At 38.5% G+C, this 13250-nt stretch overlaps 1 protein-coding gene across 7 annotated transcripts in view; it reads right to left on the reverse strand.

The window, feature by feature from the left end:
* Positions 1 to 13250, reverse strand: part of nlrc3 (NLR family, CARD domain containing 3) — a 71673-nt gene that overhangs the window by 2594 nt on the left and 55829 nt on the right. For all 7 annotated transcript variants that reach the window (XM_069905306.1, XM_069905300.1, XM_069905303.1 and 4 more), the window contains 3 exons: positions 3444 to 3527; positions 3054 to 3137; positions 552 to 635 (listed from right to left, as the gene is read on the reverse strand). In XM_069905306.1, the coding sequence (XP_069761407.1) occupies positions 552 to 635; positions 3054 to 3137; positions 3444 to 3527 (252 nt within the window). The remainder of the gene's footprint in view (positions 1 to 551; positions 636 to 3053; positions 3138 to 3443; positions 3528 to 13250) is intronic.

A 13250-nucleotide genomic window follows, 5' to 3' on the forward strand; every position in this document is an offset into this window, starting at 1 on the left:
CAGCTCCAGGACTCCAATCAGAACAGCTACCCCCCCCCCCGACCCTCCCCAGTTCCAGACCCCTGGATGGGGCCACTGCACCCCACCATCAGAGACCTCGGTTTAATGCCCATCTCTGCTGGTGTCTGTGCAGAATTTAATGAGTTGCTTTCCCCTAGGTGCTCTAGTCTCCTCACCCACACATTGGGGGCAATTCATGTGCCAACCTGTGGTAGAGTTAGAATGTGGGGGGAATCAATTAAAATTATGCAGTGGGATGACGGCCTGTTTCAATGCTGTTACACTAACCTCAGGTGACCAAGCAATAGGGAGAGGACTGTGGGCCAATCTCATTCCATAACATGGACACTGCTGCAAGGTTGTCTGTGCTCACAGTTGTCCTTTCTGTTGACACCATGGGGAAGGGTGGGAGCTTCTGCTGCCTGCTGATCTACATTATGGTGACCCTCCCAGCTGACAACATTCTCCTCAGTGCTGCACCAAATCCTCCCGTGACTTTTGGTAGTTCATTTCTGAAGCGTTTCAGAAGATGGAGAAATATTAACACTTACTTGATGTGGGTAAGGCTGTGGTTGTACTTCAGTGCAATTGCAATGCACATTGCCCCATCCAGACCCAGGGAATTCTCCTGAAGGCTACAAGGCAATAAACGGAGAAACCTGATGAACATTCTGGTTGGAACTTTTCAACCAAAGATCAAAGTCCCACCCTTCGCAGATGCAGAATTTTCTGCTCAAATTTGTTCTGAATGGAAATTATGCAGATTCTCGTTGGAATATTGACATCACCAATCTCTAATCCAATAGAGCAAAGGAGAATTCTGGAAACATGCACCAATTAATCACCATCTGGCCTCACTTTATACAGTCAGTTGTTTATTTTCAGTGAGTGATTGGTTTATAGCGGATGCTCCAGGTCCAAGAAGCTGCTCATTCAGATCTCCCTGAGGCTTGCAAACTGAATCCTCAACTGATTCATGGCCTGTTGTTGGGATTAGGCGTTTGATCCCCGAAGATAAATTAGTTCTCATTGTCATTCCCAGCTGACCTGTCCACAACCTCAGTCCTACACTGTGTACTCTTGGGGAAGAGCAGGTGATACAAACTATTGGAGAGGATTTAAAACCATTTAGAGAAGAAGTCTTCTCCGGAGTAGTCAGCGTGGCTTTGTGCCTCATGAGCCAAATGGAGTTTTTCAAAAAGGTGACAAAGGAAATTGAATGAAAGGCAGTGGATATAGTGGGTATGGATTTTAGTAAGGTGTTTGACATCGTTTCTCATGCAAAAAGTCATGAGGCATGGGATACAAGAAACTTTGGCTGTGTGGATTCAGAACTAACTTGTCTGTAGAAAGTAGAGAGTAGCAGGAGATGGAACATATTGTGCCTGGAAATCAGTGACGAGTGGCATTCTGTTGGGATCTGTTTAGGGGACCCCTGGTCTTTGTGATTTTTATAAATGACTTGGATGAAGAAGTAGATGGGTAGGACAGTAAGTTTGCAGTTGATGCAAAAGTTGGAGGTGTGGATAATGCTGAAGGTTGTTGCAGATTACAACAGGATATAGACAGGATGCAGAGTTGAGCAGAAAAATGGTAGATGGAGTTCAATCCGGATAAGTGTGAGATCACAAGAGAAAGGAGCAGAAGCAGGCCATTTGGCCCATCAAGTCTGCTCCGTGAAACCTCTGAGCTAAACTGTTTTTGCATCTAGTTTCAAGTTTCAGCCTTGTCCCCATATCCCATGATAGCCTGACTAATTAGATACCTACCAATTTCCCTTTTAAATTTCCTTTTTAAATTCCCCCAATTATCCTGCCTCCACAGCTTCATGTGGCAGTGAATTCCACAAATCCACTCCCTCTGGTGAAAGAAATTTCTCATCTCTGTACCCTCTTGTCCTGGAATCACCCAACAGGGGAAACCTCTTATTTACATTTACTCTTTCCAACCCATTCATTATTGTTTCTGAGATTCTCGCTCATTCTTCTATATTCTAATGAATAGAGTCCAAGAGCCACTAAGCATTCCTCATATGTTAGCCTTCTCATTCCTGGAATTGTTTTGGTAAACTTCCTCCGTACTCTCTCCAACTTTGCTATATCCTTTCTAAGATATCGGCTCAAAACTGCATACAGTATCCAAATGAGGTCTCACCAGTGCCCCATAGAGTCTCATCAACACCTCTTTATTCTTATACACAATCCCCTTTGAAATGAATGCCAACATAGCATTCGCCTTCTTTCCTCGCGGTCAACTTTCAGGTTATCCTGCACAAGGACCCTCAAGTCCTTTTGTGTACTTCTGAGGTTTCTGACTGTTTATTTCCTTGACCAAAATGCACAACCATACATTTCTCAACATTATATCTCATCTGCTATTTCTTTGCCCATTCTCCTAAACTGTCCAAGTCTCTCTGTAAGCTTTCAATTTCTTCTACACTTCATACTCTACCACCTATCTTCGTGAAGTGATGCCTTTTGACAGGTCAAACTTGAAGGGTGAGTGCAGGGTTAATGGCAGGATCCTTAATAGTGTGGAGGAACAGAGAGATCTTGGGGTCCAGGTCTATAGATCCCTCAAGGTTGCTATGCACCTTAATAAGGTGGACAGCCAGCATCTTTTTCTTGGGTCAACAATAGCATATATCAGAGGACATCTGTTTAAAGTGAGTAGAGGAAAATTTAGGGGAAATGTCAGGGGCAAGTTTTTTTTAAAAAATAGAGTGGTGGGTGTGTGGCGGAAACTGGTATAATAGGGACATTGAAAAGACTCTAAAGCACATGGATGTGTAAAAAAAATTGTGGGTTCTGGGGAGGTAGGGAAGGATTAGATTGTTGTGGTTTAGATCGGTTGGCACAACATCGTGGGCCAAAGGGCCTGTACTGTGATGTTCTATGATCTGATGGTCCCTGTAACTCAAATGTTGCCCGCTCCACTCGATCTACTTTCAATGACTACATTTGGAGTTCTATAGAATGCACCAATTGTGCTTAGGTTCCATTTAATCCATTAACTATAATTCACCTGAACCATGAAAACTGAATGAGACGTACTTAAGTGTCTGGAGGCTGTTGTTGACCTTCAGACCAGCAGCAATCGCCTTCACCCCAGCGACGCCCACAGCATTTCCTCGGAGACTGCAAAAGACCAGAGGACACTCAGCTGTAAGAAACACACATATACAACACATGACATAGTCACAAGCTCCCGTGGCCAAGGCATGTCATGAATTTTAATATTTAAATAAAGAAGAAAAGAGATGGTTGATTTAAAAATTAGATGTAGAGAAACGCAAGAACTAGGAGAGACCAGACAATGCAACAAACAAAACAGTTCTGGGGTGGCTCCAACTTCACCATCTCACCTCTCTGACAGTGAACACTTCTGTCTGTGGAGGGTAACATCAACACTCAGTACTATCCAATTACAACAAACATACTCACTCCAAAGTGGTCAGACTCCTGTTCACTGATAAGGCATCAGCTAAAGCCTTGGCACCTCTTTCACCCACGGATGTCCCCTGTAGGCTGGAGTGAAGAAAACAGCAACGTCTATGTGTGAGAATCATGAGGTAGTGATCATGGGAGATTTTAACTTCCCTCACATTGTTTTGGATACCCATACAGTTAGAAGGCTGGATGGGCTAGAGTTCGTTAAATGTGTTCAAGATTGATTTCTGAATAGGAGTCACGTGATGGAGTAGTGGCCGGTCAGGGAATTCCAGCCCTCTCCCAAAAAGTTTAAAAAAAAACACACAAAGCACAAAGGTACAAGAGTAAAAATTAAAACAAAGTAAAAATAAAGGTGAGAAGAAAATGGCAGCGAAGAGATAAAAGTCGAAAACAACGGGAAGAAAAGAGGAAGCAAGAATGTCGGAAGAAGAAGGTGAAGGCCTTACCTGTCCGAAGAGGCCCGCGGCGGAGAGAGAAGCCCGCTCCCTCAGGTCAGTGGAAGTCCCGGGCTCGGGACTACAAAAATGGCTCGCAGAGCCGAGTAAAAGTGCGCAACCGCGCATGAAAAGAAACCCACCGACGGGAGGGGGGAGCAGCTGCGGAGTCGATCTCCACAGCTGAGAGAGACACCTGCAGCACAGCAACAGGTGCAGAACACAGACAATAACGACAACAAGAAGGAAGAGGGTAAAAAGAAAACAAGGAAACAACAGATGGTCAATCCAGAGGAAGAAGATGAACAGAAAGAAGTGGAAGAGGAAGAGAAAAGCAAGACAATGGATGTATCTTTTTTTAAAGAATATATGGAATCAGTGAAAGAATGGCAATTACAAGAATTTGATGAGATAAAAAGAAGAATTAAGAGTGCAGAAGAAAAAATGAATAAAATAGAAAGGGTCATATCAGAGATAGGAAAAAGAGTGGATAATGTGGAAGAACGAGAAACAATTGTAGAAATGGAAGTAGAGGAATTAAAAGAGAAATTAGAAGAATCTAATAAAAAAGCTAAAGAGGCACATGAGCTGTTAGCTCAGAAGATAGATATAATGGAAAACTATAATAGAAGAAATAATATAAAGATAGTGGGCCTTAAGGAAGATGAAGAAGGCAAGAATATGAGAGAATTTATAAAAGATTGGATCCCCAGGGTCCTAGGAAGACCAGAATTACAGGAAGAAATGGAAATAGAGAGGGCACATAGAACTTTAGCCCCGAAACCACAACCGCAGCAAAAACCAAGATCCATTTTAGTAAAATTCTTAAGATATACAATAAGAGAAAATATATTGGAGAAAGCAATGAAGAAAGTAAGAGAAGACAAAAAGCCACTGGAATATAAAGGTCAAAAAAAAATTTTCTATCCAGACATAAGTTTTGAACTCCTGAAGAAGAGGAAAGAGTTCAATACAGCAAAAACGATCTTATGGAAAAAAGGATATAAATTTATGTTAAAGTACCCAGCGGTACTTAAAATAGTTATTCCAGGGCAACAAAACAGACCTTTCTCGGATCCAGAGGAAGCAAGGAAATTTGCAGAACAACTACAAAACAAGCAGAGAGATGAAGACATGTAATGAGAGTAAAAATGACTACGAACTATATGTGAAGGGGTATATGTGTGTATATATATATATATATATATATATATATATAGTGTGTATACATGAATATATCCGTATTTAGAGGAAAATATATAGAGTATAGACAAGAATTAATAAAGGAGGGAAAGGGAATAGAGGGAATAAGGAGGGAATTAAAAGAGTGACCTTTGTTACATATGAAAACTGAAATCTTTTCTGGGGGGGCTGGGTGGGGAGGAGTTACGGTCACTACAAAATAAGTTGACGTTTGTGAGTGAATTCGCAAATCCAAATGGAGAGGGGAGATGTGGTTGCCCGACAAGGGATAAAGGGCAACTCAGGAGGGGGAGGGGAGAATGGGGTTAAAGAAGTTTTAAATAGGAGAATAAGGAAAATGTTTGATGTTTTCGAAATGTTGTCTTTTCAAGTGTTCAAAACAAGAAAGCAGAAAAGGATAAGAAGGAAAGGTGATGATGGAGAAAGGGAAGATAAACAAAGTATGAAATGGCTACGTTGAACTATATGACTTTAAATATTAACAGAATACAAAACCAAATTAAAAGGAAGAAACTGCTAAATTTACTGAAAAAAGAAAAAATTGATATAGCATTTGTGCAAGAAACACATTTAACTGAATTGGAGCACAAGAAATTAAAGAGAGATTGGGTAGGACACGTAACAGCAGTGTTGTATAATTCAAAAGCAAGAGGAGTAGCTATATTAATTAGTAAAAATGTGCCAATTAAAATAGAAGAGGAAATAATAGATCCAGCAGGGAGATATGTAATGATAAAATGTCAGATATATTCGGAGTTTTGGAATCTACTCAATGTATATTCACCTAATGAATAAGATCAAAAGTTTATGCAAGATATTTTTTTGAAGATAGCAGATACGCAAGGGAACATATTAATAGGAGGGGATTTCAACCTGAATTTGGATTCAAATATGGACAAAACTGGGAAAAAAATTAACAGAAAAAACAAAGTAACCAAATTTATAATTAAATCAATGGAAGAAATGCAACTTTTGGATATATGGAGGAAACAACACCCAAATGAAAAGGAATATTCATATTACTTGGGTAGACATAAAACATACTCAAGAATAGACCTATTTTTGTTATCAGCTCGTATGCAAGATAGAGTAAGAAAAACAGAATATAAAGCTAGAATAGTTAAAAATAGCTAGAAGAGTTAAAAAGAAGGACCGCAAAGGGGGTAATCTCTGGATTACACCCTGTGCCACGTGACAGTGTGAATAGAAATAGAATGAGGTGGAGGATTAACACGTGGCTGAAGGGGTGGAGTAAGGGGCAGGGTTTTAAGTTTCTGGATAACTGGGACCTTTTTTGGGGGAGATGTGACCTGTACAGTAAGGACGGGTTACACTTAAATCCCAGGGGGACCAGAATCCTGGCAGAGGTATTTGCTAGGGCTACTCAGGATCCTTTAAACTAGAATGGTTGGGGGGAGGGAAAAAAATAGTACAGAGCAGGAAGGAGAAGGTTAGAATGCAAACAAAGAAAGTTTGTAGTAAGTATTTGAATATGGATGGGTAGGTGATAGAGAAGGGAAATGCTCTGGAAGAAGATGAAGGGCAATTGGCAGGAAAAGTAAATAATGTTGTTATTAAAGATAAGGGAAAACAGGGATTAAAAATTGGGAAATCTCTGAAATTCATATATTTTAATGCCAGGAGTATTGTAAAAAAGGTGGATGAGCTGAAGGTGTGGATTGATACTTGGAAGTATGATGTGGTAGCGATTAGTGAGACATGGTTGCAGGAGGGATGTGATTGGCAACTGAATATCCCTGGGTTTCGTTGTTTTAGGTGAGTTAGAGTCGGAGGGGCAAGAGGAGGTGGGGTTGCATTGCTTGTCAGGGAAAATATTACAGCGGTGCCTAGGAAGGATAGATTAGAGGGCACATCCACGGAGGCTATTTGGGTGGAACTGAGGAGTAGGAAAGGAGAGGTTACACTTGTAGGGGTGTATTATAGACCACCCGGAGGGGACCGAGACCTAGAGGAGCAAATCTGTAGGGAGATAGTAGATATTTGTGATAAGCACAGGGTTGTAATTATGGGAGATTTTAATTTTCCACATATAGATTGGGAAACACATTCTGTGAAAGGACTGGATGGGTTAGAGTTTGTGAAATGTGTGCAAGATAGTTTTTTACAACAATATGTAGAGGTGCCGACCAGAGAAGGAGCAGTGTTAGATCTACTGTTGGCAAATGGGATGGGTCAAGTGACGGAGGTTAGTGTTGGCGAGCACTTTGGGTCCAGTGATCATAATGCCATCAGCTTCAATGTCATTATGGAAAGAGAGAAGTCAGGGCCAAGGGTTGAGGTTTTTGATTGGGGAAAAGCTAGATTTGAGGAGATGCGAAAGGACTTGCAGGGTGTGCATTGGGACAATTTGTTTTATGGGCAGGATGTAGTAGAGAGATGGAAGTCTTTTAAAGATCAGATTTTGAGAGTGCAAAAGCTTTATGTTCCTGTTAGGTTAAAAGGAGGGGCAAAAGGTTTGAGAGAGCCGTGGTTTTCAAGGAATATTGGAAACTTGGTTCAAAGAAAAAGGGAGGCGTACATTAGATATAAGAAGCATGGAGTTAAGGAGATGTTTGAAAGATACATTAAATGTAAGAGGAATCTTAAGAGAGGAATTAGGAAAGCTAAAAGAAGGTACGAGGAAACTATGGCAAGCAGGGTGAAAACTAATCCAAAAGTGTTCTACAAATATGTTAATGGTAAGAGGAAAGCTAGAGACAAAATTGGTCCCTTAGAAAACCAGAGCAGAAAACTGTGTGTGGAGCCTAGAGAAATGGGGGAGATATTGAACAGTTTCTTTTCTTCGGTATTCACTAAGGAGAAGGATATTGGGAGATGTGAGATTAAAAAAAGCAAATTGGGTAAATATGGGGAATATAGAGATAACAAAAGATGTAGTTTTAGGGCTTTTGAAGAATATAAAGGTGGATAAGTCTCCGGGACCAGACGGGATCTTCCCCAGGACATTGAGAGAAGTGAAGGAGGAAATAGCAGAGGCTCTGGCGGTAATTTTCCAAATGTCATTAGATATGGGGATAGTGCCGGAGGATTGGCGCATTGCGCATGTGGTTCCGTTATTTAAAAAGGGTTCAAGGAGAAAGCCTGGCAACTATCGGCCTGTAAGTTTGACGTCTGTGGTAGGTAAATTAATGGAGAAAATTCTTAGAGATAGTACTTATAAACATCTGGATAGACAGGGTCTGATCAGGAGCACTCAACATGGATTTGTGGAACTGCAAGAAAAGGAAAATGAGGAAACAAATGGTAAAACTAAACAAAAATGGGAACAAGATTTAAATATAAAGATAAAAAAGGAAACATGGGAGAAGTTATGCTCTGGAACGATGAGAAATACAATAAATACGAGGCTGCGTATGATACAATATAATTGGTTACACAGACTATACATTACACCGCAAAAGTTAAATAAATGGGACCCAACAGTATCTGATAGATGTTTTCGATGTAAAAAAGAAAGGGGAACAACAATTCATGCAATCTGGACATGTGAGAGAGTAGAAAAATTTTGGGATGATCTCAATCAGATATTAAATAAAATAACAGAAAACAATATACCAAAGAATCCAGAGATCTTTCTCCTAAGTAACATAAAAAATAAAGAATTTGGAATTGACTTGGAAGATGCACAAAAAAGATTTGTCAAGATAGCCCTAGCCGTAGCAAAAAAATGTATTATGTCAACCTGGAAATTGGAAGATAATTTGAAAATACAACAATGGTATATAGAAATGAATAAATGTATTCCATTAGAAAAAATAACATATAGTTTAAGAAATAATATTGAAATATTCGAACAAGTATGGGAGCCTTACATTAAATACAATAGCGAAAACCTACCGGGAACAAACATTACCTAAGTTGATGGAAGGAGAAGAAAAGAAAAGAATGGACTCAGTAGAATTTCTGGTGTATTTTTGTTGAATGACAACATTGTCTAACTGAATTAATGCAACCTAGATTGTATACCTAAAATGGATGAGGGGGGGGGGGGTGGGGGGGTGGCTTGGGAGGAGGGAGGGGGGAGGGAGAAAAAGTCACTGTAAATGTGTGGAAAAGAAAAAGTGTATATCATGGCTATTGTGATTTATGGTGTGAAAAATAAAAAATAAAAATAAAAAAAAAATAAATAAAAAAAAACATGGATTTGTGGGAGGAAGGTCATGTTTGACCAATCTGATTGAATTTTTTGAAGAGGTGACTAGGAATGTGGATGAGGGTAGCGCAGTGGATGTTGTCTATATGGACGTCAGTAAGGCCTTCGATAAGGTACCACATGGAAGGTTAGTTAGGAAGGTGCAGTCTTTAGGTATAAATTTTGAGATAGTTAAATGGATTGAACATTGGGTGAAAGGGAGAGGGCAGAGAGTGGTAGTGGATAATTGTCTGTCAGGTTGGAGGCCGGTGACCAGTGGTGTGCCTCAAGGATCTGTATTGGGCCCATTGTTGTTTGTTATATACATTAAAGATCTAGATGATGGGGTGGGGAATTGGATTAGTAAATATGCAGACGATACTAAGATAGGTGGAATAGTGGATAATGAAGAAGGTTTTCAAGGATTGCAGAGGGATTTGGGCTGCTTAGAAAAGTGGGCTGAAAAATGGCAGATGGAATTTAATGCTGATAAGTGTGAGGTGCTTCATTTTGATAAGAAGAATCAGAATAGGACATACGTGGTAAATGGGAGAGCATTGATGAATACAGAAGAGCAGAAAGATTTAGGAGTAACGGTACATCGTTCCCTGAAGGTAGAAACTCACGTGAATAGGGTGGTGAAGAAGGCTTTTAGTATGCTGGCCTTTATCAATCATTGCATGGAATATAGGATTTGGGAGGTGATGTTGAGATTGTATAAGATGTTGGTGCGGCCTAATTTGGAGTTCTGTGTGCAGTTCTGGTCGCCTAATTATAGGAAGGATATAAACAGAGTGGGGAGAGTGCAGAGAAGGTTTACCAGAATGTTACCTGGTTTTAAGCATCTAGGGTATAGGGAGAGATTGGACAGATTAGGTCTTTATTCTTTGGAGCGTAGAAGGTTGAGAGGGGATTTGATAGAAGTATTTAAGATTATGAAAGGGATAGACAGAGTGGATGTGGATAGACTATTTCCGTTAAGAGGAGGAAAGATTAAAACAAGAGGACATGAGTTAAGAATTAAGGGGCAGAGGTTTAGAGGTAACATGAGGGGGAACTTCTTTACTCAGAGAGTGGTAGCCGTGTGGAATGAGCTTCCGGGAGAAATAGTGGCGGCGGAGTCAATTGTATTATTTAAGAAAAGGTTGGACAGGTATATGGATGAGAAGAAGATGGAGGGTCATGGGCATTGTGCAGGGAGGTGGGACTAGAAAGGGGTGTTTGGTTCGGTGCAGACTAGAAGGGCCTAATGGCCTGTCTCCGTGCTGTAATTGTTATGTTAATATTATCGGACCACTCACCCCTGATATTGACAATAGAGTTAGAGGACATCCCTCCAAGAATGTATAGATGGAGATTAAACTCCATGCTACTTAAAAGGCAGGATTTTAGAGAATTCATTGAAAGACAAATTAAAATGTACTTCAAAATAAATACGGAATCAGTGCAAGATAAGTTTATACTATGGGATGCAATGAAAGCGTTCATTAGAGGGTAAATAATAAATTATGTAACCAAGATGAAGAAGGACTACAATCAGGAAACAGAGCAGTTGGAAAGGGAAATAGTAAATATAGAAAAAGAATTAGCAATGAAGGAAGATACAACTAAAAGAAGAGAATTGGCAGATAAAAAAAATAAAATATGAAACACTACAAACATATAAGGTGGAGAAGAACATAATGAAGACAAAACAGAAATATTATGAACTAGGAGAAAAAACGCACAAAATTCTAGCGTGGCAGCTTAAGACAGAACAAGCTAAGAAAATGGTATTGGCATCAAGGAAAAAAGAAACAAATCACATATAATCCAACAGAGATCAAGGAAAACTTTAGAGAATTCTATGAACAATTATACCAAACTGAAAATGAAGGGAAAGAAGGGAAAATAGATGAATTTTTAACTAAAATTGAACTACCAAAATTACAAATAGAGGAACAAAATAAATTAACGGAACCATTTGAAATAGTAGAAATACAAGAGATAATAAAAAAATTACCAAATAATAAAAAACCAGGAAAGGATGGATTCCCAATAGAATTCTATAAAACATTTAAAGATTTATTAATTCCTCTCCTCCTGGAAGTAATCAACCAGATTGATAAAACACAAAGCTTACCAGATTCATGCAAAACAGCAATAATTACAGTAATACCAAAGACAGGGAAAGATCCACTCGCACCAGCGTCATATAGACCAATATCTTTACTTAACACAGATTATAAGATAATAGCTAAACTATTAGCAAACAGATTAGCAGAGTATGTACCTAAAATGGTAAATCTAGACCAAACTGGATTTATTAAAAAAAGACGACAACAGACAATATTTGTAAATTTATTAACTTAATTCATGCAGTAGAAGGGAGTAAAGCGCCAACAGTAGCAGTTGCTTTAGACGCAGAGAAGGCCTTTGACAGAGTAGAATGGAATTATTTATTCAAAGTATTGCAAAAATTCAGTTTACCAGAGAAGTATATTAATTGGATTAAAGCATTATATAAGGGGCCATTGGCAAAAGTGAAAGTAAATGGATATCTATCAAAGCAATTTAACTTAAGCAGGTCAACACGGCAGGGATGCCCACTATCACCCTTATTGTTCGCGTTAGCTATAGAACCACTAGCAGAATTGATAAGAACAGAAAATAATATAAAAGGGATAAAAATAAAAGTCAAGGAATATAAAATCAGTTTATTTGCGGATGATGTTATAGTATACTTAACAGAACCAGAACTATCAATAAAAGAATTATATAAGAAATTGAAGGAATATGGAGAAGTGTCGGGTTACAAGATTAACGTAAATAAAAGTGAAGCAATGCCAAAGAATAATGCGGATTTCTCAAAATTTAAGAAGGAATCACCATTCAGATGGCAAATGCAAGCAATAAGATACCTAGGTATACAAATAAATAAAAATCTCAGCCATCTATATAAACTCAATTATTATCCACTAATGAAAAAATTACAGGACGATTTAGAGCATTGGAAAGATTTACCATTAACACTAATAGGAAGGATAAACTGTATTAAAATGAACATTTTCCCAAGGATACAATACTTATTTCAGGCATTGCCAATACACTTGACAGAGAAATTCTTCAAGGAGTTAAAGAAAATAATAAGGAATTTTTTATGGAAAGGGGGGAAACCGAGGATAGCACTAGATAAATTAACAGAATGGTATAAACAAGGAGGCTTACAACTGCCAAACTTTAAAAATTATTACAGAGCCGCACAATTAAGATACCTATCAGATTTTTATCAAACAAGTGAAAAGCCAGATTGGACTAGATTAGAATTAGATAAAATAGGGGAAAAGATACCTGAACACATATTATATAAATGGGATGAAAAATTGGTACAACATAGGAGTTCTCCAGTATGACATCATCTACTCAATATTTGGAAAAAGATTCATGTAGAAAGGAATAAAACAAATTACCAATTATCAAAACTAATATTGACGCAAAATAAGTTACTCCCTTTTACAATAGATAACCTTTCCTTTAGAGAATGGGAGAAAAAAGGGATCAAAAGAATAGAAAATTGTTTTTCAGGAAATAGATTATTATCCTTTGAACAAATGAAAGATAAATACAATAAAACTCAAGATACAGTGCTGGCATATTACCAATTGAGATCCTACTTGAAGGACAAATTAGGAAGCAGTCTGAGGTTACCAGAGGGAAGTAACTTTGAATATGTGATTACAGATACAATGATAATCAAAAGATTTATAACAAATATGTATATTAAACTGCAAGAAAAGGAGAATGAGGAAACAAATGGTAAAACTAAACAAAAATGGGAACAAGATTTAAATATAAAGATAAAAAAGGAAACATGGGAGAAATTATGTTCTGGAACGATGAGAAATACAATAAATACGAGGTTACGTATGATACAATATAACTGAATACACAGGCTATGCATTACACCTCAAAAGTCAAATAAATGGGACCCAACAGTATCTGATAGATGTTTTCAATGTAAAAAAGAAA

The sequence above is a fragment of the Narcine bancroftii genome, chromosome 12, assembly GCF_036971445.1.
Source record: "Narcine bancroftii isolate sNarBan1 chromosome 12, sNarBan1.hap1, whole genome shotgun sequence".
In the NCBI taxonomy this organism is placed as follows: domain Eukaryota; kingdom Metazoa; phylum Chordata; class Chondrichthyes; order Torpediniformes; family Narcinidae; genus Narcine; species Narcine bancroftii.